Source organism: Crocuta crocuta, unplaced genomic scaffold (genome assembly GCF_008692635.1).
Source record: "Crocuta crocuta isolate KB4526 unplaced genomic scaffold, BGI_CrCroc_1.0 scaffold247, whole genome shotgun sequence".
NCBI lineage: Eukaryota > Metazoa > Chordata > Mammalia > Carnivora > Hyaenidae > Crocuta > Crocuta crocuta.
The window spans coordinates 371269-396715 of NW_027531910.1; the positions used below are offsets into that span (position 1 = coordinate 371269).

Below are 25447 nucleotides of genomic sequence, written 5' to 3' on the forward strand. Positions count from 1 at the left end.
CTGACCCTCCCCTGTTCACGCTGTCTCTCTCTCTCCTAGAAATAAATAAAACATTAAAAAAAAAATGAACTACAAATCAAAGGATCTTATTTTGCCTTTGGGAATCAAAATAGTTGTAAGTTTTGATATTATTATGCTCATTTCAGTGGCTGTAAACATGGGGGACAAAGAGATTTTATGAAAAATCTGAGTGAAATGAGACTAAAGTTTCAATGTCCAGAATGTTTTCTTCCTCCCAACCTCAGGGCCTGTCTCTGAACACTACTAGTTGGCTGCTGACCTCTATTATCCCATCCTTCGAAGCTACACAGAAAGCTTAATATAGATGCATCAGGCAGCAGAAGCGTGGGTGCCGATTAAAGAACAGGCAGTAGAGGGGCACCTGGGTGGCTCAGTCAGTTGAGCACCGAGTTTGGCTCAGGTCATGATCTCGCAGTTTGTGAGTTCAAGCCCTGCATCGGGCTCTGTGCTGACAGCTCAGAGTCTGGAGCCTGCTTCGGATTCTGTATCTCCCTCTCTCTCTGTCCCTCCCCTGCTCATGCTCTGTCTCTCAAAAATAAATAGGCATTAAAAAAAAACAGGCAATACAAATCCAAAAAGTGCCTAGATGCTTATTTTCTGGAATTCCACCCGAAGTAATTCTGTGAATAGTTGGAATCTAAGTCTGGAGGGAATTAGTTACTTTAAGAGAAAGAGGACACTGAAACAGGGGAGGTGTATCTATCAAGAAAAGGGGAAGCTTAATAAGGAGGAGTGCTGTACCCTGAGAGGACTGAGGCAGCCCATGCGTGCTGTTCTGGCACGATAAGAGAATTTAAGATGCCCAAAACTACACATTGTCAGCAATTGGTTAAAGTAAAATCCTCTGCACTTTTGAGAGACACAGAAAATGCATTTTGCAGTTTAAGCAAAGCAAGTGCAATTACCTTTCTAACTGTCTGTAAGTACATGATACAAAACTTGGGGGACAGATTGACTCCACAGTTGGCAGGCATGGGGCGGTCTGGCTTAACCCAAAGCTATGCAGTGTATGCAGAATCTACTTCAGATGACAGAGAGGAAAACTCAAGATGCAGTTCTCCAAGACGCCTGAACAGTGTCTCAAGACACGCAAGCGAATGCCGGTTGAGAGAGGCACCCTGTCTCATGATATAAGGTTAGGTGTGATTTGTGGGAAGGATAATGGAGTTGCCGTAAACTGTCTGCACAACACTGAGTTCCATGTATCCAGAAGGCAGCAAAAAATATGAGGTTGGAACTGAGGATTTAAGGCAGAGGACATAGATTTGGGACTTAGCTGCACAAAAAGGGCATTTGAAATCGTGAAACAAGAGGAGTTCATCAACATAGAAAATGAGCTCAAGGAGCTTGGGGAGAAGCTATTTAGAAATATCTGTTTTTCAGGAAGAGGTGAATGGTGTACGAAGTTTTAGCAGATGTAGGAAAGACTGGTGCCATAAATGCCATTGGCAGAAAAATGTTGTTTGCTAATATTAACATTTTATTTTCCTTCTTTGCAGACTTTTCCTTCACACATAAGTGGCAACATTGGATCGCATCATACATGTTATTTTATAACATTCTATTTCCACTTAACCTTACATCATGAACATTGTCTCATGTCATTAAGTAGCCTTAAAGTTTCTTTTAAATAGCTGTTTTAAAAGCATTTCATTGCAGTTATGTACCATAATTAATTTTCCCTTTTTATTTTACATATTTAAAAATCCTTTTTTTTTTTTTTTTGGACATTTAGGTTGGTTTCTTGGGGGGAGATGTTTTAACAACACTGCAGTAAACATTCTAGTGTAGAGATAGCTATGTGGTTCTTCAGTGACCTCCCCCGCATGAGCTCCTAGGTATCAGAATATCTTGGTCAAAGCTTATGAAAACATTTTAAAGGCTCTTTAAAAAATGTTTTTAATGTTTTTTATTAATTTTTGAGGGAGAGAGAGAGAGAGACAGACAGACAGCATGAGTAGGGGAGGGTCAAAGAAAGAGGGAGACATAGAATCCGAAGCAGGCTCCAGGCTCTGAGCTGTCAGCACAGAGCCCAATACGGGGCTCAAACCCGCAAATGTGAGCTCATGACCTGAGCCGAAGTCAGAGGCTTAACCAACTGAGCCACCCAGGCGCCCCTTATAGGATCTGTTTCCAAGACTGCTATGAGCATCTACTGATGGGATTGCCTCTGAGCATTTCTGTGTTTTTTTAAGTTTTTGAAATTAATTTTTTAAAATAAAAATTATATGTATTCAAGACATACACCATGATCATTTGTCACACATAAGATGGCTATAATCAGATTATTGAAAAAACCAGGAGAGGTCAATAATAATAAATATCTCACCACAGCATAGAAAGCTGAAGAGGAAATGATTGACTTTGGTGACTACATAACCATTGGTGGCATCTGAAAGAGTAATTCCCATTGCAGGGAGGAGACACACACCATGTTGTGGTTCTCAAGAACAAAATTTTATTGCAATTTTTTGTCCATTAATTTTGTTTCCTATGAATGCCTTGTAGTTTTGGAAATTTATTATATAGGGAAAAAAGTTTAAAAATTCAGTTTAAATTTCTATTTTTCAGGAGTGTCAATTTTTATTATCACTCTTTTTTCTCCATTTTTCCTTAATCCATACTCCTTCATTGATTTCCTCTTTGAGGACGTGGCTTGGAATTCTAAGATCAACAGCTTCATCAGAGAAGAGACAAACCAGGGATGGGCTGTCATTTGTATAAAGAAAGAATAAGCCCTTGGGATTTAGTATGTGGACTTCCATAAATATCAAATTTGATTTTTGTTTTTGTGTGTGATGGAAATAGAATTTAATGTCACTGTTTGAGTCACTGAATGGATGTCTGTTGAGCTCATTACTGTTTCTTATTCAGAGAACCCTTTATGGACATCCCTCCATAAGTTTATTACCATTCGTGGGAAAATATTTGACCCAAATACTCTGTGCTCCTCTGTGACATGGATCATAATTCTATCACAGAGAGCTGTTTCCTTTTCAACCCAGAGATATACAATCCAGTCATTCCAGATACACATGAATCCTGTTATTTCTGTTATAGACTCAAACTTGAGCATGAATCTCATTTCTTTTCACTCTTTACTTGTTCCCAGTTTGAGAAATCTCTCCCCCACCTTCCTATTCAACAAGGTAGCTGATCCTAAAGCTGGTTATTTTGGAAAATTCAGACTGGTCAGAATTCTGGAAAATAACTTCTCTAATTCTCTCTGGATGACTCATATTTAGTACCATCTAGGAAGCCATGCAGATGTCTCTGGATAGACTCATTTCTAATTTCTCTTGAGTTGGGTAGTTTAAGTGAAGACCTTTGGTATCCATGCTTCTTGGTGTCATGTTGGCATAAAAATATCCAAGATACAATAATTTCTGAGAAGTTGTAAGGCCAAGGCGATAGTATGACATATTTTCCCAAGTTTTGATAGATATTTTTTGCTTCTCCCTAAGAAGAGGTCATCACATTCCCCAATCATTATACAGTTATCCCAGCTAACCTGAAAATGTTTCTGGTCAAATAATGAAGATCTAAATGTTTGATGCCTCTGGGAAAAGAGGTTCAGGATAAAAGTAATATCCTAGCAATTATAATTTCTAGTGATATTCTGACTCTTTTGTTGAAACACTATAACACTATTCTAAGGCATACAATTTGTCTTTTGTGTACCCATCTGAATTTCATTATAATTCAAGGCCACATGATTTTCAAAAATGAACCAGAAATGCTTGGTAAAAATAAGAGACTCTTACATATAGAGAACAAACTGAGGGTTTCTGGAGGGAGGTGGGTAGAGGGATGGGCTAAATGGGTAATGGGCAGTAAGGAGGGCACTTGTTGGGATAAGCTCTGGGTGTTTTATGTAAGTGATAAGTCACTGCATTCTAGTTCTGAAACCAGTACTGCACTATACATTAACTGACTTGAATTTTAAAAGCAAATGTTTGGTAAGAGATGTTTCTCCAAATATTTCTTTGTGGAACACACCTTGACATTAAAAGAACTCATAATCTGACATAACTCTGAAGAGAACCTACTTAATGCTTATAGTGTGATTAGCTAGCTAGTTTCTTAAGAGCTATGTTACAGATGCAAATTTTGCTTTGGATAAAATAAGAGTTTGAAACCATGATGATTTTTTGAGATCTAATTGACATATAATACTCTATTGGTTTTGGGCATATGACATGATGATTCAATATTTGTATATATAGCAAAATGATCACCCACAAGTTATTATACATAGTTATTTGACGAGACTTTTAAGAGCTGCTCTTAGCAACTTTCAAATATGCAATACATATTATTAACTATAGTCACCATTCTGTATGTTACATCCCGATGACTTATTTGTACCTGGAAGTTTGTACCTTTTGACCCTCTTCACCACCTCCTCCCACCCCCACCCCTGGCAACCACCAATATATTCTTTGTACCCATGAACTTTTTTTCTTCTCCGAATTTTTATTTAAATTCCAGTTAGTTAACATAGTGTAATATTCGCTTCACATATAGGATTTAGTGATTCATCGCTTATATACAACACCCAGTGTTCATCACAATAAGTGCCCTACATAATACCCATCACTTATTTAACCTTTTCCCCCACTTGCCTCCCCTCCAATTACCCTCAGTTTGTTCACTATAGTTAAGAATCTGTTTCTTGGTTTGCCTTTCTATTTTCTCCCTCTATGTTCCTTTGTTTTGTTTTTTAAATTCAACAGATGAGTGAAACCATATGCTATTTGTCTTACTCTGACTGACTTACTTCATTTAGCAATATACTCTTTAGCTCCATCTATGTCATTGCAAATGGCAAGATTTCATTCTTTTTCATGGCTGAATACTATAATAATATATATTACTAAGTATATATGATTATTATGTAATTATATATTATAGAATTATTAATTATATATATTTAAAACCGCTAAGCACCCCAGAATTTCCTCCAATATAGAAATAATAAGAAATTAACTAAAGACTATCTTAGTCAAAACAGGAAAATCAAGTTAACATGGCCTTTTTCCGATAGAATATTTTTAGAATAACAGAAATAGTAATTAGAACTAAAATAATTCTTAGTTTAGAATATTAAAAAAATTGATCACTGTAAGAAAAGAGCACAGATGTGTTTCTCTTAGTTTAACAGGAGAGGCATTACTGTTTGGATCAGACAGAATTCAGTTATGCCATTTTTATATTAATGCCCTGAAATGATATCTGAATATATAGTTACTTTGAGTATTGTAAAAATGGATGGGACAAGAAGGTAAAAGTTATCATGTTACCTTACGTAATAGAAATAGAAACACCATGTGGGGGTGAGCACTGGGTGTTATATGGAAACCAACTTGACAATAAACTATTTGTAAAAAAAAACAAAAAAGAGAAACACCAAAAAGCTATTCCATATTGGCACAGTTAATGTAAAAAATAAATCTCTAAAACAAATTTGAGAAATTTGTACTATGCAAATTTATTCAGTATAAGAAACTTTTGAAAACAACAATTTATAAAACAAGTAAAAACTGTATCATTACAATAGTAAACCTCTATCTATAAATGTATTTGATAATAATTTATGTACTTACTTAAATAGAACTAAAACATATTGTAACAATTGTTTTCTTATTTAAAATATGAATTGTTATCAATACACCAAAGAGATTAAAAATGTTTTTTTCTTAAATTCAAAAATGGTATTATTAATATCAAATGTTTTTTTAAGTTAACTTTTCATTTGTGGTTCTGTATTTTGCAATGATTTTTAGCCAAGGCCATTTGTGACAATGTTATACATTTTCACAATCGTTGGCCAATCTTTCACTCCAATGTACAACTTAATGTTTCTTTTTTCCCCTTAACGTTTCTTTTAAAGTTACAGTGACTCTGTAAGTTTTGAATCCATCATGGTACCCTATCATAGTTTAGATAACCAAAGGACCTAGATTGTTCCAATATAACATGTTTATGATTTTGTTAAGTGAAAATTGAAACTTTGGTCACCCTACCTGTTATTATGGACACAGAAATCCCTTCCTGCCTTTTTCTTTGTCATCTTTAATCCTAATATGACAACATAAAACATTTGATTTGTTTGTATCAACAAATATAGCTCTTTGCTTGCATTTGCTATTGCTTCTTCTCTATTTTCTGCAGCCACGGACCAAATGTGTTACTGCATTAAGAGACTTAGCCTTTGGAACCTTGCCCTCTTCAGTTCTAGGCCACACAGAATCATTAGCATAATGTTCCTCAAACCCTGACATAATGCTTTTCTCCTCTATTTAAGGGCAGTTAGTAACTTTCTATTGCCTGTTATACCAAATATAAAGCTTGTATCCTAAGAGTTAATATTCTGTCTTCATCTGACCTTTTCTCTTTTAGCTATCTCATTTCTTCTTGCTCTTTGGCACAGTCTCTCTGCCACTTCCAAGCCATCTGGTTGTTATTAGCACACAGGATTTGCTTCTAACGGCTTTCCTGCCTCTGCAGATGTCGCTCCTTGGATCACTGGGTGCCCACTGCTTCCTGAGGCAGTCCAGTCCTCCTTTGGATAGGTCAGTTAGACAGCTTTTCTCTTTACTGACCTGAAATCAATTACGGTATACAGCATGAGGTTTTCACTTTTATCTTTGTGTGCATGGCAGTCTAATGAGGTCTTCTTTCTTAATTGTTTTGTATATGTGTACTGTGTCCACAGTGACACTGTTTATCAGCTGTAGGGAAGGATCTCTACATCTGGCATTTTCATGTTTCCATACCCTGATCTACCCTCCCACCACCCCAGAACCACAACAGCTCAAACTCTTAACTCTGCACACAGTACGTGTTTAGTACAGGTGTGATAACCAAGCTTTATTCTAAATATGGAATTATTTATATGTTAAAATATGTACTTAAGTATACATATCTCCAAAGGATAACAGAATCTCTATCTTAGAAATGATTCTGTGAATTTTAATTGTACAGATACAATGCAAGCCTAACCATGTGTAAGATCACTCCGCACACAAGGCAAAATGCTTAAACATTACTAATTGTTTAACTCAGAAAGTAGTACATTTGCATGTTTATCTATAATTAGTTAACGGAGACAATGTTACATATTATATATTTATCTAGTTCTAGAGGCTTGGTTTTCAAAATATATAATGCACTATTATTTTCTAGATCACAGAACAATTGGTGTGTTTAGTTCCACATGTGTAATTTCAAACAATTCAGGAAAAATATTGATAGTTTTACCTACATTTTATATTGTGAATGTGAGAAATTATTGTGGCTACAAATTATTGTTACTGCATAAAAAAAAAGACAATTATATCTTTCAAATAGCTTTTGTAGCCTGACCTTTTATTAGTGGCTTAAATTGTTAGCATCTCCAAATATCCTTGCATTTTAAGCCATTTCAAAAATTGTGTTTTCATTACAATTTTAATTGAATCTCCTGTGATACTATTTTAATCATTGTAACCAGCCACATCATATAATTAGATTTCAGTCAGGACCTTTAACAGTAATCTGAGAGTAGACATTTACAAAAATGTTATGTCTGTGTGGGTTTCTTCTCCTGAACCCCTCCTACACCAGACACATGGCACTATCACAATTGACCATGCTGAAAAAAGGTTGCTTTCTATTTGTCCCACATAATGTGGAAAATATTGGTGAAGAACAGCTGGGTAGGGCCATCATCGGTTGAGGTCTATTAGAAAGATGCATATATGATGATAGACTTTTCACCTATCTTGTGACCAATAAACACTGACTGATTTGTAGACTGGTCGCTTAGGTTAGGAGTGTGCCTCTGGGCTATGAAGAAGATTGGAAGTCTGGGGCATGCTTGGCATGGGGGTGAGGCGGATGGCACAGGTGTGGGAGAACAGTGGGGAGGGCTCATCTACAACCCATAATACTCAATTGTACTGCTTCACAGGTCCTGAGTTATTAACAGTGAATTACTCTTTTCAGTTCTTATTATTACTAGATTTCGTTAAAGCCCACTTTTATGTCTTCCCATTAATCATCTATGTAATTTTGGAAGGCAAAATGCATGAAGCTCAGAGCTAATTATGCATTCTATTATGCCTTTAGATATCTGGATGAAAGTCATGTTCCGACACTCAATCCCTTTCCTAAAACTCATTTCCACGAGTGATGACTTAATGATCTATTTACTTTAAAGGTTTGCCTTTGGGGACAATGATTATCCTGGTTAGCTCATTTGAAAGAATAGACTTCTCTTTCATGGAATCTGTAAGTATTTAGAAAAATCATTGGTGGCTTTGAAAATGCATTTGATACAAAATGTGTTGTAACCTATGGTTTGACTATCCCTAGGGAGAGAAGCCCCTTTCTATCCATGCAAAGTATGAGAGCCATAGTGTCCAACTTCTCAATTCCATTTGTTAAGCATAGAACCAACCAGCTGTGGAAGCAGTGTGGATGAGGGCAAGTGGCAGCTTTGTTTTGCAACTCCAAAGTCAGTATGTATGAATAAAACAACGATAAAATGACACAGTTCTCAAGTAGGATGATTGCTAATCAGTTTTCCCTGATCAGTTTTGTTCTTCCACCATTAATAGCCAAGTTAGTACATTATTTATAACTAGCTAGCTAAGAATATGAACATTAGCCTCATGCATGCCTTTCAATTTGATCTCTTAATTTACATTTTTCCTCTGTAGTTTTAAAAACAGCAGCCTTCTATAACATCCATGGCTTCTAGGTATAGGTCATATTGTTGATTACAATAAAAAGATACTTTCCTATGTTTTTAACAGCAGAGTGCAGTATTTTGCAAGGAGAGATGCCTTGTGAGTTAGGATGAATATAATCATATGTTAGATTGTGCTTTTTTGAGCTCTTATGATACAGTTCAATCAGAATGTATGCAAAAACTCTTCTGCTATAAACTCTACATTAATATTTGCTAAAACTTAAGTCAGAAATACTACTTCAAGCAAGTTCTGGATTTAGTGAGAACAGCAAGGTGGATTTCAGGTGAGGCCAGACTGTCTCCCTCTAGATGTCTGTGTCCATTCCAGAGCTACACTTGCGGCAGAAGATTTCCTTGTTCTGGGTCAGGAAGCCTTCCCCCACCAAGGAGACTGAGCACTTCCCACAGTTAAAGCATTCGCTGTGCCACTGCCGGTCTTGAAAGCAGATAAACTTGGCCCCTTTGAGACCTGTAAAGGAATTGCGGAAAAAGAATATTCTTTCAATGAAGACATTAACCATTCCATCAGGTACTCTTCTAGGAACTGGAAATAACAGCAGAGCAAGACTATGTGGAAGCATGTAACCTAAAAGAGAATGCTGTCTTCCTTACCCGTGTCCATCTGGGAATGTTGCCGTAGGCAAGTTCCTCCTAAGAGATCTAGCCTGATTCCCAGTCAAATTTTTCCATAATCTACAGAAGTAGATAGAATCTGAATATATAAACCAGGTATTTTTGGAAACAGATAAAGATTTCCCAAGACAAATAAGGAAATACAGTAGAATACCCTTGGGAAGAGGGGATGGATTTTGAGGTTAGAGATACTTAAGTGAATATCTTTCTGTCTCCATGACCCTGTTTTCTTAGAAACAAAATTAAGATAAAATAAACTAAATGTATACTTCCTAGCCTCGTATCTGATGTTTTAGTGACTTTTATGTCTGTTTCATCTATTTCTATGCTTAAGTTTGCTTAAGGTAAAGTTCCATGGTCATATTGTGGTGTGGGACACAATTTTCCAAAAGCCCCAAATAGAAAATTTCATCCAGACTATCATGGAGTTAAACTAACATGACAACCTTACTACTTTGCCCAGAGACAACTTCAGCCCAGGCTTGCAACACAGATCTGTGAATCTAATCACTCTGACCACTGAGGCCATGTCATCCAATGGTTAGTCTCTAAGAAGTGACTTATCACCCTCCACCATTTCAACCTGGGCTTCACCTGAGCTGTAACATTTCTAAGAAAGGTAGAAGAATTTGAGTGTTCAGTGAGAATCTCTTTCTATATCCCTAATATGGATCCGGATTATAGTTTAAGGATTTGATTCTGAGGAGTTGAAAAGGGGAAAAGGTGTAGGGATTGGGAAGGGGTCAGGATACCTTCGCCTTTCTTTATTTGGCACATTTTTGCCAAGTGATCATAATGCTGTGAACTTCCTGTGATTTGCTCCTTACTCATAGAATGAGGCTAAAATATTTCATATGTTGATTCATAGACAATTTCCAAATGTTCCATTTGGGGAAGCAAAAGAGGTAAAGAAGCATTCTATTTCAGATAAACTACCCTTAAATATGATAATGAACTTTATTTCCATACTAGAAGTGTTATTTGATGTCTTTACATATAATTTACTAGTTCATAAATAAATGTACATCAAATTTCTCTACTTTCCTTGATTAAATTTCTTGCTTGCTTTTTATGATGCTATTATCATTACTTGCTAATAAGAGTAAATCAGTAATGAACCAATTAATTCCTTGAATGTTATTCAAAACATTAATAAGCTAACTGCAAGAATCATGTTCTATATATGCATGAATCATCTCTGTTCATAAAACTAATTATTACATATCTTGAATTTTGATGCGTATGAGTTTTTCTTGATTTTATTAGTAAGCCGATAAAAGTGGTAACTGTAAAAATAATTCTTCTAGAGTTTTACAAAGAAGAGAGAAATAGAAGCATGTGGCAGTAGGAATTTAAGAAAGGCCTGACTCAGCATGTGAGATGTTTATAAAATGTTTCAATTTTGGATGCATTTACTCTCTCAGGGGATGATGAACATTTGCAGTAGGGAAGTTCCCCAGGAACCAGGTCTCTGGCTTCATTTATTACTGAAAATGTAGTAGAATAAGAGCTAGCATTTGTTGAGCACTTGAAAATGAGTCAGTCACTATTCTAAGCCCTTTACATATATTGCTTCACAGCTCTGACCTTACCTTCATGAATAGATATTATCATCAACCTTACTTGACAGAGAAAAATTAATGAACAGAGAGGTTTCACACTTGCCCAAACCAGCCAGCTGGTATGTGGCAGATCTGAGATTCAATCTCAGACCATCTGGCTGTGGAGCCTATGCTCTTAATTTTACCAAATTAAGTCTGAATTTATCTATTGTAAAGACCATAACCAGGAACATTAGCATTCTTTTCTGAAGAAATAACATTTGAAACTCCTTTTACTCAAAGTAAACAGAAATGGAAGAAGGGTAAGATGTGATCTCTACAACTCGTTATTTGTAAGTGAGACAAATGAGAACCTCAGTGGTGAGTTATTTGCCCATGGCCACACAGTAGTCAGGGCCAGAGGCAAGACCAAGTCTTTTACTCCCTAGTCTGGAGCACTTCCCACGACATCAAGCAGCTTCACTTATTCCAGAAATTTTGAAAGGTTAATCCTATCTTAGAGGGTGAGAAAAAAATTGTAATTATACCTTGGGTTTGTTCAAATGAATTCAATTTATTCTGATGAGATTTAAAAAATCACACCTGGAGACTCACAGATAGATTGTTAATATAAAAAAGTATTTTGAAAAAAATGTATTTTGAAACATTCTAATATAGTTTCTTAGGGTGACACATTGTTTGCATGAATGTACAGCTTCCAATAGATAAGTGTATGGCAGTGTAAGAACTCCCTATGGTACATTAATTCAAATAGCTCAATTTTAAAGAAACACTACTGACTGCAAATCTTATGATTAAGATAATTATCAAAAGACTGATTATTCTAAATTAAATACATAATCCTGTATTTGGATTACTTTTGGGTCAAATCTATGGTTCCTGATTATCCTTATGTTACATGCAGAGCAATGTGGCTTTTCTGTCTGAGCCTCAAAGAGCTGGGCGCAGAGATTGACATGAAACAAACCAACAGAAAAAAAATCACTTAGATACGTGAATCTGTGATGGATCAGAATTGAAACTCAAGTTCAGGGCTTGTGTAGACTCTTTGCAGATGAGTATTAGCCACTGAGTACCCAGGGAATTTTTCAACCTATTCTGAGTTGTTTAATTTTCTTATTTCCTCATGGAAGCCCCCCTGTTTTTGTGGATAGTTCAAGAAAAGTGTCATGGAATAAATCAAATGCATCCATTGGGCAGTAGTTGCAGATTCTGCTAAGGAGATTTTTGAGCTGTCAGTACTGAGGCATTTCTGGAAGCCCCATTTTCTAACTAAAACTGGCGGAGACAGTGGCTGAGTCTCTTGACTGACCAAGGGGTTGCCAGATGTGTAGAGGCAGGAGAGCAGAGTGGTTAAGAGCCCAAGCTTTGGAGCCCGATAGTCTGGGATTGCCAATGCAATCCAATGCAAGGGGTGGGAAGGTGACATTGCTGAGTGATGGGGACAAGGTGTGAGGAACAGAGCAATGGGGCAGCCGCTGAGCCTATGACAGAGACCTAGCTGGGGAATATGGGGGTAGTCTGCTCATCCCTGGCAGGCTCTTCATTTACTTTTGACTGCAGAGAGGAATTTTACCTTAATTGTTTCCAAACATGTGCAGGCCAAACAAAACACACCTGCCAGCCAGATATAGCCATGGACTGGGTGACATTCTGAAAAACATGGTGCCCTGTGCAGGCAAATTGGACCTTATCTGTTTGTCCGGGTAACTCTCTCTTTCCCCTTGCAGGTCAGTGAAAACCTGCCAATCTGGGTTTGCAGTGCAACTCTTTTCTTTCTTTGAAAATGTGAGAAGAGTCAACTTTTATTTTGTGATATATTTGAAGATGGAGGAGGAGGAGAAGGTTAAAATAATCTTTAATTCTGTGTTACATAAACTGAACTAAAAGAAATAAAATATGACCTAAGAATACTAGGAATGGAGAATAGAAGTATAGTCCTGCCACATTATTAGGTGACTATAAATTGCATAAAAGAAAAGCTGCTGGGTTTCTTAGGTTATGCCAACTTCAATGTTTTAAGTATAGGATTAACATTCTTCAGAACTGTCTCTGAGGAAATAATAATGCATTATTTTACCTTGAAAAATCTATGTAATTGGATCAATTTATCATTTGTGATACTTTCAAATCTTGTCACATGTATTTTGTTCTTTCAGCAGAATGCTATCTTGTTTTATTTCATCTATTCATAATTAAAATGAATCACAAGTGAATAGAGAGAAAACAGAATGATACACTTGTTAGAAACATCTTAAAATGAAGTTTAATTAATTCCTGACCTTCGCTACCCTAATTATTACAGCTTCAGATTTGTACAATCCTTGCATTTAATTAAAACCGTTTCTATTTTAGGGCACCTTTGCCCTTGTTTGGAATTAAGCAGGGTTTGTGTTTATAAGTATCCCTTCCTGCCACTCAAATCTGTAAGTGTCAGGCCTCCTTGTAAAGTTCTTCTCTGACCTCTCAGCTCATCCTGTTCTCTTCTTTCCCTGAACTATTACTTTACTTAAAGTCATTATCATTAGGTTTATTTATTTATTTTTAAAATATTTATTTAGTTTTGAGAAAGAGTAAGTGAGTGAGCAGGGGAGGGGCAGAAAGAGGGAGACAGAGGATCCAAAGCAGGCTCTGTACTGACGGCAGAAATTCTGATGTGGGGTTTGAACTCACTAACCAGGGATCGAAGTCACTAACCATGAGATCATGATCTGAGCCAAAGTCAGATGCTTAAATGACTGAGCCACCCAGGTACCCCTCCATTAGGTTTAGTATTAATTACCCTCTATAGAACATGACTACCCTAATGACGTTATACATTTGTCTTGAGGGATCTGTATAATGTTTATGTAGGTAGCCATGTGTGTATCTCAAAAAGAAACATAAGGAGAAAACTATATATATAAATATAAATATATATTATATAAATACAGAATATATAATACATAATATATATAAATAAAATATATATATATATATTTACTCACCTTTCCTAAATTAACTATACAGCATCTACACAGCCACAGCTGTCTCATTATAGGACAGTGTTAAACTGAAGAACTCACCAGTAATGGGTTTCATGCAGGCCACACACTTTTTGGCATAAAGATGGTTGTAGCAGTCCACACAGAATGGATAATCATCTCTGGACATAAACTCTTCTTCACAGAGCTCTTTCCTACAGCCACTGCACAGAAAACACTCTTTATGCCATGGCTGGTCGCGAAACATTATCCCACCTGAAGTTATCACCTGCCAAAAGACCACAAAGGCAGTGACCATGGAGGTTATGACGGTTCAGACCTGTCAGATCCTCTTCTGTGTTCACAAGTGGTGCTTTGGGCTACTCTGTCCCCTTGTGTCAAGATGTCCTTTCCCTGTGATTTTTTAAAAATCAATATGAGAAGCAAAGGCTATAGGGATTAAGTAGAACTGGCAAGAAATACCCAAATTTTTCTCTTATCATGGAATAGAAAAGAAGTAAGTCCATAACAGACTCAGGAAAATGAAAAAGAATTAGAGCCTTGATTCCTTTTCTTGTCTTTAACTTTCCTGTTGGTCTTCAAATTACTACCATTAGAACAAAGATATTTTCTATACCATGTTCTTACTTCCATGTCTAACTTTAAAGGATGTTGAAAAAGGTTACTTTTCTGTGAAACATTTCTTCCATCAATAGCAACCCTGACTATTGTGGATAAGCACTATCATCCACTAAACAATGATTAACATTTCTGAAGTGCGTTTTCAGTCCTCAGTCCTGTGCTAAGGAATGAGTTTTTCTTACGTTCCTAACATCCCGACACAACCAAGACTATTATCTTTTCTCCTTCAAAAGGTGAGAAATTATTGAGGGTTACAATGGTCGGTTCATTGGCCATGTCAAACAGAACTAGCATGCAAACCTATGCAAGCTGACTCCGTAGCCTGTGTACTTAACCAGTAATACAATATTAAGACAAGGTTACTTTCCACTAATGACAGTTGGTAAGTCTTTGCTAATGAGTGAACAAACACCAATGGGGAAAACATTTGGATAGCAGTTCCAGTATTGTCTCTAGCTNGTGTTGTCAGGTGTGAGAGTTTTCAGCTTTAGAGCTCTAAGTAATGAACACAGCTTGTATGTTGAACCTTAATGTGTGATGTGCTAGGGTTTTGTCAGAGAAGTTCATTATTCCCCCGTAACACACACACACACACACACACACACACACACACACACACATATATATATGCATGTATATATATCTCCATGGATATAACATACGTATATATATAAAACATACATTATATATATTTACATATATAACTTTCTCTCCATGGACTAAACTGGTTTATATAAACCTTTTTCATTCATGGATAGTACTTTTTAATAGGCTGAAACATCTTTATTTAGAATCAGATGGGTAAATATTGGGCAACTCTTGTGGATAGCAATTTTGAAGTCCTAGCATCTTTCAAATACATGGCTGTGGAGCTACTGGAATAGCTGTGGAAACTGAAAGGTGCTCATGTGGTATCTGAGATGATTCCTGCGATCATTGTATTCAACTTCACTGGACATAGAAAATGTGGAGCCTATGCTAAGCCATCTCATTGATGAAAAATTTTAAAACTCTTGTTTGTGATACGTGCTTTTGAAAAGATTGTTCCAAAGATATTTTTAAATCTTACAACAAATCTCTTAAAATTAAAGATATTTGATAGAAAAGTTATTTTTCCTAAAGGAAAAAAATGTATACTATTCTAAATAAGTAAATGGGAAACATAATGGTGTGTGTGAACTGAAGCAATTTAAAATACCCCCTACTGATTTCAAATGCCTTACCGCAGGCACAGCAGAATTGAAGATTCCTTTCATTTGTTCAGTCAAATTATTAGCAGGCAATGCTTAAAAGATTCAAAACTTGAAAAATGTATTCACAGCAAAATAAAACTTGATATATAGACCAAAGACTATTTAATTAGGAAGAAGAAACTCTGGAACATTAAAAATAGTTTGCTTATGATTATTTTCCTTTTGAAGAGGCAAGCGGGCTAAGATGAAATCTAACATCGAGGCTTGGTGTTTGCCACTGATTGATCCCAGGATTTGGAACAGGTTTCCTCTCTGGCAAAGTGGATGCAGCATTGGTTTTGTGCTCATAGACAAGAGCCAATGAATCACAGGGACACTCTGTTGGAAGCTCAAGGAGTTTGAATTCAAAGCACTAGTAGTTTGAGGTTACTTGTTTTTGGTAGAAAGTAAGTTTAAGCTTCACAAAAATAAAATCTATGAAAAAAGTTCTAAGGGCCTGGTTGTCAAATATTTTTTGCCTATTTTGTTTGCTTTACATTTGGTCTTTGGTTTGAGTTGAAACAAATTGTTTTTCTTCAACGTGGGTCATTTTGAGCAGAAACATTTATATCCAGCTTTCCTTAAATGACTTGTGGTTTTAAAAATTAAATAGAAAATAATCTGGCATGTCGTGATTTGTCTACTACCCAATATAAATATTTCACAAAGTTTTCGTGACTTCAGATCATGTCCTAAATATAGGACAGGCTTCTATGACCTGGGAAATGCCAGTGCTTTGGCCTCTAATAGTTCTTAGCATTGATGTGCTGGAGAAATTCCCCCTCTTGAATCTTTATAGCATTGAAAGAAAGTTTATATTGTATGTCCAATAAACGATTTTGAGATAACTCCCACAGGTTGCATTGATATTTTGCTTAAATATTTAAGAAACATAACCTGAACATGGCCAACTTGTTCCTCAAAACAGTGAGATCAATCTACTATTTTATTCCCAGCATCTGTTGCTAAAATGCATGCCATTGACTCTGGTGGGTCTTCTGAGCTTCATATATCGCAGGGTCATAGCATCTGAGGGTTGCTTCTAAAGTCATTTTTTGAGTCAGTGTTTCTGATAGAGTAATGGAAGTCTCTGGGTATAAGATGACTTTACGTTATGTTACTATCAATTGTAATTTCAGCCATCATTATAGTGTAATCCAATGATTATAATTTAGGAGATTATTGATGCCCCTGCAAGTGTGGTACTAGTATTTAAACATGTGTAGAAAATTACTGTGTGCACATGTTCCCATAGGAAGAGGTAGTGAGACGTCTAGCTGTCCAGATGCAATTATACAAATAGTCTTGAGATCTGCCAAAGCAGTTCTTAGGTCAAAAATGCTTAGGCTACACTGTATGCTCATCACAACTTATAGTGTTTTAAACTTACGATGTCTTATGGGTCAAGGATTTCCTCAAGTACATCAATATCTATTTTATGAAATACAGACAGGTTTTATCAAGGTGATAGAGAGAAGTGACTTTTTCACATAAAAGCTCAAAGGATAAAAAAAAAAATTGGACAAAGTTTACTTGAAAAGCATGACTTTTTTCTTACTGGAAGATATGTTTTGAATGGGTATCCAAGTCAAAAGGCCATAAATGACACTCTGGAACTGGAAGGGAAGGAAACCTCTTGTTACCCTTAGTCCTCTTTCTGCCTTAATGTCTAATGAATGTCCCTAGTGGTCTTATCACTCTCTTGAGTCTACCTATCTTCTCTTTAAAAGCTTCAAGAGCGAGAAGACATTTGTGTTGCTGGGACATAATGTGAGAAGTTAAACATTCTGTTTAAATTGGTTCCCTTAGTGACTGTGAGACAAATTCATATTTCTCTGAAGTGAAATGGATCAAAACTTATTTTCTAGGAAGTCTCTTGTATTCAACAAGAGATGTGTACCCTCTACCAGAATACATGAAATCTTATGTAACAGCAATGAATGGAACTGGAATATCTATAGCTTTTGGAACTAAAGTCATGTTCTAGGTGGAATTTTATGATGATAAAAATAAGTGGCCATCTTCACTGTGACAGGCAGTGTGCTCCTGGACATGCTGGAATTTAAAACTCACATGAATGTGTAAAGATGGACATTACATGATAGGATCAGTTCATTCAAAATATAAGGGCACCTGGGTGGCTCAGTTGGTTAAGTGTCTGACTTTGGCTCAGGTCATGATTTTGCAGTTTGTGGGTTTGAGCTCTGCATTAGGCTCTGTGCTGTCAGCTTGGAGCCTGGAGCCCACTTCAGATTCTGTGTCTCTCTCTCTCTCTGCCCCTTACCTTCATTCTCTCTGTCTGTCTGTCTCTCTCAAAAATAATAAATAAACATTTAAAAATATTTAAAAAAACATAGAGTGAAGTTAAAAAGCAGTGATCTGGAAGGTTCCACAAGCTTCATCCTCTGTATGTAATTACCTTCTTACAAAAGCTGCAGTAGTGAGCAAACTCCTTCTCAAAACACGGCACACAATAATTGGCACTCTCTTTGGAAATCAAAGGCTTAGTTCCTATTGGCTGTCGGCAATGCTCACACACAAAGCAGGTTTCATGCCAGTAGTTTCCCTTAAATTCCATTTTGCGGGAACCTGTACCCCCAAATAAGAACTGTTAGTACAAATGAAACATCGTTTTTAAGTAAAGATATGTCAAATTACTTAGAATATATATTTTAACATTAATGTGATAAGCTAATTGTCTTTATAGAAAAATAGTATTTTGTTGGTTTCTTAAACATTTATCAGAAAAAGGAAAAAAAAGGTAGAGTTCAGTCATGATGATGGCATATCTCTGTTTTTACTGAAAACACTTATGTTGTGTAAGCTACAATTTTGCAATTTGAAAGTATATCTAGTGGAGACTCTGAAAGGCTGCATGTGGTTTAGATAGATTGGGTCATAATTATCAGTACTGGGATATTAGGAATGCCTGGGGCACAAACGCTCAAGATTGATGTTGTGCAGTTATGGTCTTCTAGAAACTCTTTTGAATTCATAATAAGAAAATGGGAGAGAACCGTGTTGTTATGCTGCTGTCCATAGGGATTTAGTAGCGACTCAAAACAGTGAAAGTGCTTGCCTGAAAGTATAATGATGTACATGAATCCTTGTCTTCCCTAAAAGGAATAAAGATGATTGACCCTCAAACTATATTTTCTCCTGCTACAAAATGATGGTTGGCCCCATTCTTCTATGATGGATTATGCATCCTGATGCCATTGTTTATGCCTAGGACACAGTGCTTAATGCAGTGTTAGTGTTATTGGTTTAGATTTCATCTGTATGGCTCAGATTGTGGTTGAAAATGCCTGTATGAATTAACTTTATGAAAATACATAGAATGTTGTATTTTACCCATTCAAAACAGAAAAAAAATGATCTTTTTATTTCTAAAATACACTAAGTGAAATCAAGAGATAGCAAGATAGAAGTCTTTCTCAAAAGTAGGATTTTCTTAGCTACTAGACTCTTCCCATATTTGGACATTATTCAAAGTGTTACAGCTTCTGTGAGAGACCTGAACTCCCTTGTGATCTCACCAGGCATGATGGTCTTCTTGCAGTGGAAGCACTTGGAGGAGCACTCGTTAGAATAACACTCTGAGCACAGCAGCCGCTCATCCTTGACAGCAAAAGGCTTTTCCACCAGAGAGTGATTGCATTTGGCACAACTGAAGCATCGTTCATGCCAGTGTCGGCCTTTGTAACAAAGATCCTTCGAGACAGTAAATATGAGTTAATTAAATGTGCTTGTGACAAAACAGGTCATTTTATAAGACAAAACTGAACAGTCCTGGGACACTGGTGCCAGTAGTTTGTGCTGGTAGCTTGAGGGAAAGTTGTTATTGATACTATTACCCACAGAGAGGAGACTCTCTGGGGCAATTAAGAGCTAGAGCCAGCGGCTTTCTTAGTTGGTCACTAAAGATAGATGGAAAATAAGTGAACTCTTTCCTATTTCTTCAAATTTCCTCTTCCTTCTTTTCATAAACTATAAGATGGGCTTTTCATGGAAGGATTTTTATTTTTAGGTTGTGATATCCTATTATTGTCTGAGATTAAACAAAATGTCAACACAACAACAAAGACAAAAAAGAAAAAATAATACCATAATGTGCATTGTGAGAGGAATGGACTGTATCAGGGTGCAGTGAACTTAGTGGAGATGAGGCTGATTTAAAGTCAGAAGACATAGAGTTTACATTTCCAATTATTTATGTATTCATTCATTTATACTCTTGTCATTCCAGAAATAAATCAATGTTTTAGCTGTGTAGCTTTGGGCAAATAACTTAACCTCTTTAATTTTTAGCATCTTAAACTATCTTCTAAGATCATTGGGAGGATTAAAATATATGTCATATTTCATAGTGCTGAGCACAGTACCTGGAGATTGATGGTAACTTTGAAGATGCTTATACCCAGCAATAGAGCAACGTGGTATCAATAGTCAATACTAAAGGAAACTAGACATTGCAAAGCATTTGTCTGCTTGTCCACATGCAATAGTTGTGAACTGAAGTGAAACCTACCTTGGAATCTGATTCAATTGGTTCTTTGCACTCCTCACAATAGTTGCAGAAAATACGATCATAACAGGAAATGCAGTATGGATTGTCATTCTTCAGTACATACTTCTTCCCAAGAAGAGATGCTGTGCAGTATTGACAATCGAATTGGGCAGTTGTCATTTTGGTTCAGTTCTGTGAATAAGAAAATGATTCATATGCATAAAAAACAATTTTTATAAGATACATTATAAAGCCTTGATAGGAGTCAAGTACTTGAATGAATTTATAACTTAAGCAAAAAAACACCAATTAAGAAAATATGCTGTAGTCATGGTGACATTTGGAATGATTTAGGAAAGGCTACTCTCCTATTTTGGCAGTTCCTGTGTGTTTTGTTAACAAGATGCATTCAGCCAGCAGTCAAATTGTGAAAAACATCTTTTATTCATCATTCACTAATGTGAACTTCAATAAGAATGTGATATGTGTTGAAAGATGATGTTTCACCCCAAGGATATAAATACAAACTGTTGATAGGGCTTTCACTAACTGTCATCACTTACTAACTTGCTGGAGAGTTCTGGAGGCAGAGTTCCTTGGAAACCACAACAGTCTCTTTTATTCTAACTGAAATGGAAATTAATAATCAAGTACATTGTCATTTCTAGGCCATTCTTTTATTTCTCAAATCTTTATTGGGCACCTAATGAGGTTTCTGCACATCAGTCCTAAGACCTCCCCATGCTACATACTTTCCGTTGAGACATCCCCATTATTTGTGCCTTCAGCCTCCCCAAATATGCTGTTGACTCCAAAATCTGTAGCTAAAGCTACACTAAGTTGGCAAATTAAACTCCTGAGCCAGTAGCATTCAGTCCAAGTGCTAGGTCGTTATGACTGTTGTTGAGCCATTGCCTAGATGTGGAAGTGCAGTCAAAACCATCAGTGGTAGAAAAGAGCTCCAGGCTCCTTCAAGCTTTAGGACCAAACTAACATGGATATAGAGTGGTTAATAGCAGCAGCATCTTACAGAATGAAAACCTGATATGAAACATAAAGCCAAGGTAAGGATAAGAACTCGAGTTACTCTATACATAGGAAAACCATTAAAGAACAAAACATACGCATTTCAAAGGTTTAGCTTGAACATGAGTTTTTCATTGTCCTCAAAAGTAGTACCACTGATTTTCTTGGAAAATGAGACATGTTATCTCTGGATTTACTGGAATACATTAGGAGCTATGAATATTTTCTAATTCTCCATCTCAGAAATTTGTTTCCTTAGCAAAATCAGAAAATCAATTACTGTGATGTTTTTCACAGCATTTTTAATGCTAGTTTTTATTTAATACATTTAAATAAAATTGTATTCCCATACATTTTTGCCTTCTTCTGTTTTAATGATGAGGTTTCCAGCAGACTGTCTTGCTGAATGTATAGTGTCATTAATTCTGTATGTAGCAGTTTTGCTATATTGTTCTTCACTAACAGAGAAGAGACTGAGGATTTGAAACATGTGGATATTTTCCCAGGAAAGATGAAAACTCCTATTAGAAAGTTCCCAACGGAACATGCCAAAATTATCTGCAAGGGACATTGAATTCCCTATTTGATTAATTCCACAGAAATGTCCTTTCCAAGTGAGTATAAACACACTCAGAGAGTTAGTGGGGGCTTGGAAACAGAAGGAAAATAGATCTGATTCCCTTGAAAGATTTTCAAATGCAAGCTTTAATCACATTTACAGTGATCATGTGTTTATCTCTTAATAGTGAAATAAGTTCTAGACCTTTAACTTCCATCACAATATCATTTTGTCATTTTCATTATTAATATTTATTTGGCTTTTGATGTATATAATAGCATCATGGAGCAAGGGCCCTCAGGACTTAGGACCTCACAGGCCAGTTCCATCTTGTGAGTCTTTTAGTATGTTATGAAATGAAGAAACAACTAAAGGGATTAGAAAATTATTAGTATTTCAGTACTTTAAACACATCATTATAAAACCTCTATCTCATTTGGGGATCAGGTCAGAAATTTAAATTTCTAAATAAATATTTATTTTAAAAATATATAAATATTGATACCAACATGTATATCAATAAACATAAATATTTCTCTAAATAAGTATTCCCATCCAACCACATAATAGGCCTTACTCCATAGAAAATTCTTAACAAAATGGACCATATTTTATTATTTTTTAAAGAAGAAAGTTACTTCTTATTTCATCTTTTTTTTAATTATAGCAACGTCAAGAGAGTTGGGTAGAGTGAGAACAGTCATTTCAACATCTCAAAACCTTGTGATTTTACATTTTATAGAACTATACAGTGAGATTGGGCAGTAAGTCTAGGTCAACATGTGTTGAATATCTACTCTGTAGCATTTGAACTCCCTGTCCTCCTGAAGTCTGGATTCTTCTAGCTTAACTCTTACCTTGGTAATAGTGAATATAATTTGAGGTAAGAGAACAAACTGAATGTTCACTTTCTTATTCTTGGTTGAGAAAGATACACTGAGAAACTCAGCCTTCATTTTCATGAAGTCTCTCATTTAACTATGGATATATGAACACATATAAATAGAGTTTCTAAAATAGAGGTGTTATAACCATATAAATGATACATATTCTACCAGAACCATGGTGATCTGGGGAACTAACAGAAAGAGGGTGAGGAACTACAATATCAAGAACTACAATATCAGTCTTCTCGGAAAGACTTTAAGGAAGTTAAGCAGTTGGAACTCAGTAAAGAAGAGAGGAGGGAAGGAAAGAAGTGAGGGAGGGAGGATTGTTCTTGATTTGGTGGGAAAGTAAGAGGAAAAGACAAATAGGGGTATGGTATTGGTTCTCTTCTGATGTTGGGAAATGGTTGAGTCTTGTGAACATATTTTCACCTTGGTACATGCAGGATTAAGGAATACTTTGAAACTAACGCTTTTTCAAGATATTTGAATTTTTTTAAACTTTTAATGTTTATTTTTCAGAGAGAAAAAGAGGCAGAGCACAAGCAGAGGAGGGACAGAAAGAGAGGGAGGGAGACACAGAATCCGAAGCAGGCTCCAAGCTGTCAGCACAGAGCCCAATGTGAGGCCTGAATTCACAGACCACATGACTTGAGCCAAAGTTGGATGCTTAAACAACTGAGCCACCCAGGTGCCTCTAAAACTTTTTGAACTTTTAATAGAAGCAGTTCTAAATGGGGCGGGGGCAGGCAAAAGAGGCAAGAGAATTTCCCTAGCCAAATCACTTTTTATCTAGCCTTATTCTTTTCTTTTCTTTCTTTTTTTTTTTTTTAAATGTTTTATTTATTTCTAGGAGAGAGAGAGAGACAGCGTGAGCAGGGGAGGGTCAGAGAGAGAGGGAGTCACAGACCCCGAAACAGGCTCCAGGCTCCGAGCTGGCAGTCAGCACAGAGCCCGACGCGGGGCTCGAACCCACGAACCGCGAGATCATGACCTGAGCGAAAGTCGGACGCTTAACCGACTAAGCCACCGGGGCGCCCCTAGCCTTATTCTTTTCTAAACATCATTCTGTTCTTTTCCTCTTCTTTATTCCTAACATTAATATTTTTAAATACTCAGCAAATAACTCTGTATCTATAGAGCATACCAAATGGCTTACTTTTTTAAAGTCATTCCCTAATAGGTAAAGCTGTAGAAAAGAGGATGAGAACCATATGGTTCTTACCTCAGGAGCCCCTGTCTGAGGATCAATTTGGCAAAGATATTGGGAAAAGTTTTTCTTTCAAATATTTAAAATCCTCCAGCAAGGCTAATCTATAATAACGAAGCATAAGAAATCATAATATTAACAATGTAACCCAATTGGATAGCATTTAACATTTTTAGGTACAAACTCAGAAATGCTAGTATCAGTATCAATTAGACATTCTTGTTAAACTTCTTTCAGAGAGATTATATATATCAGCTAAATATATTCCAGCCAAACTTCTTTCAAGGTCATTCTGCAATTATACAATAGTTTAAGTGAAGAATTTTTTATCATTGCATACTGGATTTTAGAAGATTGGTTTAGAGATACACTGATATATCAAAGAAGCTAAAAAATAAATAAATACCTCAGAACTGCAATGCCTTGAATGGACTTGACTTTCATTTTCCAGTTTCCTCCTTTATTTTAGATTTCTGCCTAAAAGGATGTGTGTTTATTGGCAATAGTCCCCATAGCTGAGAATGTTGTTTCTTAGATGTTATTTTTTAAACCAGGAATAATTTTGTGTCACGTTATATTTTACGGTGAATTATTGATTAGAAGGCTAATGCTGCGAGCAACATATCCACTTACATTTTTACTATGCTGAGCAGAAGTAATAGATTCACAAGAAGTGTACTTGAGAGAATGTCAGACAAAAGCGAGGCAGGGACCTGATGCCATGCCTGGTATTGCTAATATGCCTTTGTTTGCAATGCATCATACATCATTCATTTAATCATATAGTCAATAAACATAAAGTATCTTTTTATTTGTAAAGTAATCTGCCAGAAGTTGTGAGAGACATAAAATAGTAGATTCAAATCCTAGCCTCAGAGAATTTATAGTCTAGTAGGGAAAGTAAGAATATTTTATAAATAAACAGAAATGAAAGATTATAAGAATTTAGAGCGGTTCTAAACACAGAGTGCACAACAGAGTTTAAAAATTTCCAAAGTGCACCCTTACCCAAACCAATTAAATCAGAATTTCTGGAGATGAAGAATAAGTATTTTTCATTTCCCAGGTGGTTCTAATGTCCAATGAGGTTTGAAAACCACCAATTCATAGGAAGAGAAAGCACAATGACTTTTAGCCAGGAAAAATCTGGGAACAAGTTGGAGAAGGTGGCATTTAAATGAATCATGCAGTAGATATTATGGACTGGTTCTCTCAACCTTGGCTCTACCCTCCTAACTGGAGAGGTCAGGAAGCTAAAAATAATTCCTGTCCCCTCTACAGCTAGTGTTCAGGATGCAGATTTGGCTCTGCTAACTCAAGCCATGTGTATACACTGGAAGATGGGAGGGAAACAGAAGACATGTTCCTGCCACTGTTGATGCTGGCAGACTGTGTCAGACATGCGTGGGTGGTTTCTACTAGTTTGAAAAGCCTGGGCTCAGGTTGTCCAGGGGTCAGTGACTAG

The 25447-nt window shown here is 36.3% G+C and overlaps 1 protein-coding gene across 2 annotated transcripts in view; it reads right to left on the bottom strand.

The window, feature by feature from the left end:
* Positions 1 to 8990: 8990 nt before the first annotated feature.
* FHL5 (four and a half LIM domains 5) overlaps positions 8991 to 25447 on the bottom strand; it is a 44235-nt gene continuing 27778 nt past the window's right edge. For both annotated transcript variants that reach the window (XM_077774684.1, XM_077774685.1), the window contains 5 exons: positions 20322 to 20492; positions 19330 to 19504; positions 18210 to 18379; positions 14019 to 14205; positions 8991 to 9227 (listed from right to left, as the gene is read on the bottom strand). In XM_077774684.1, the coding sequence (XP_077630810.1) occupies positions 9064 to 9227; positions 14019 to 14205; positions 18210 to 18379; positions 19330 to 19504; positions 20322 to 20480 (855 nt within the window). In that variant the 5' untranslated portion in view covers positions 20481 to 20492 and the 3' untranslated portion in view covers positions 8991 to 9063. The remainder of the gene's footprint in view (positions 9228 to 14018; positions 14206 to 18209; positions 18380 to 19329; positions 19505 to 20321; positions 20493 to 25447) is intronic.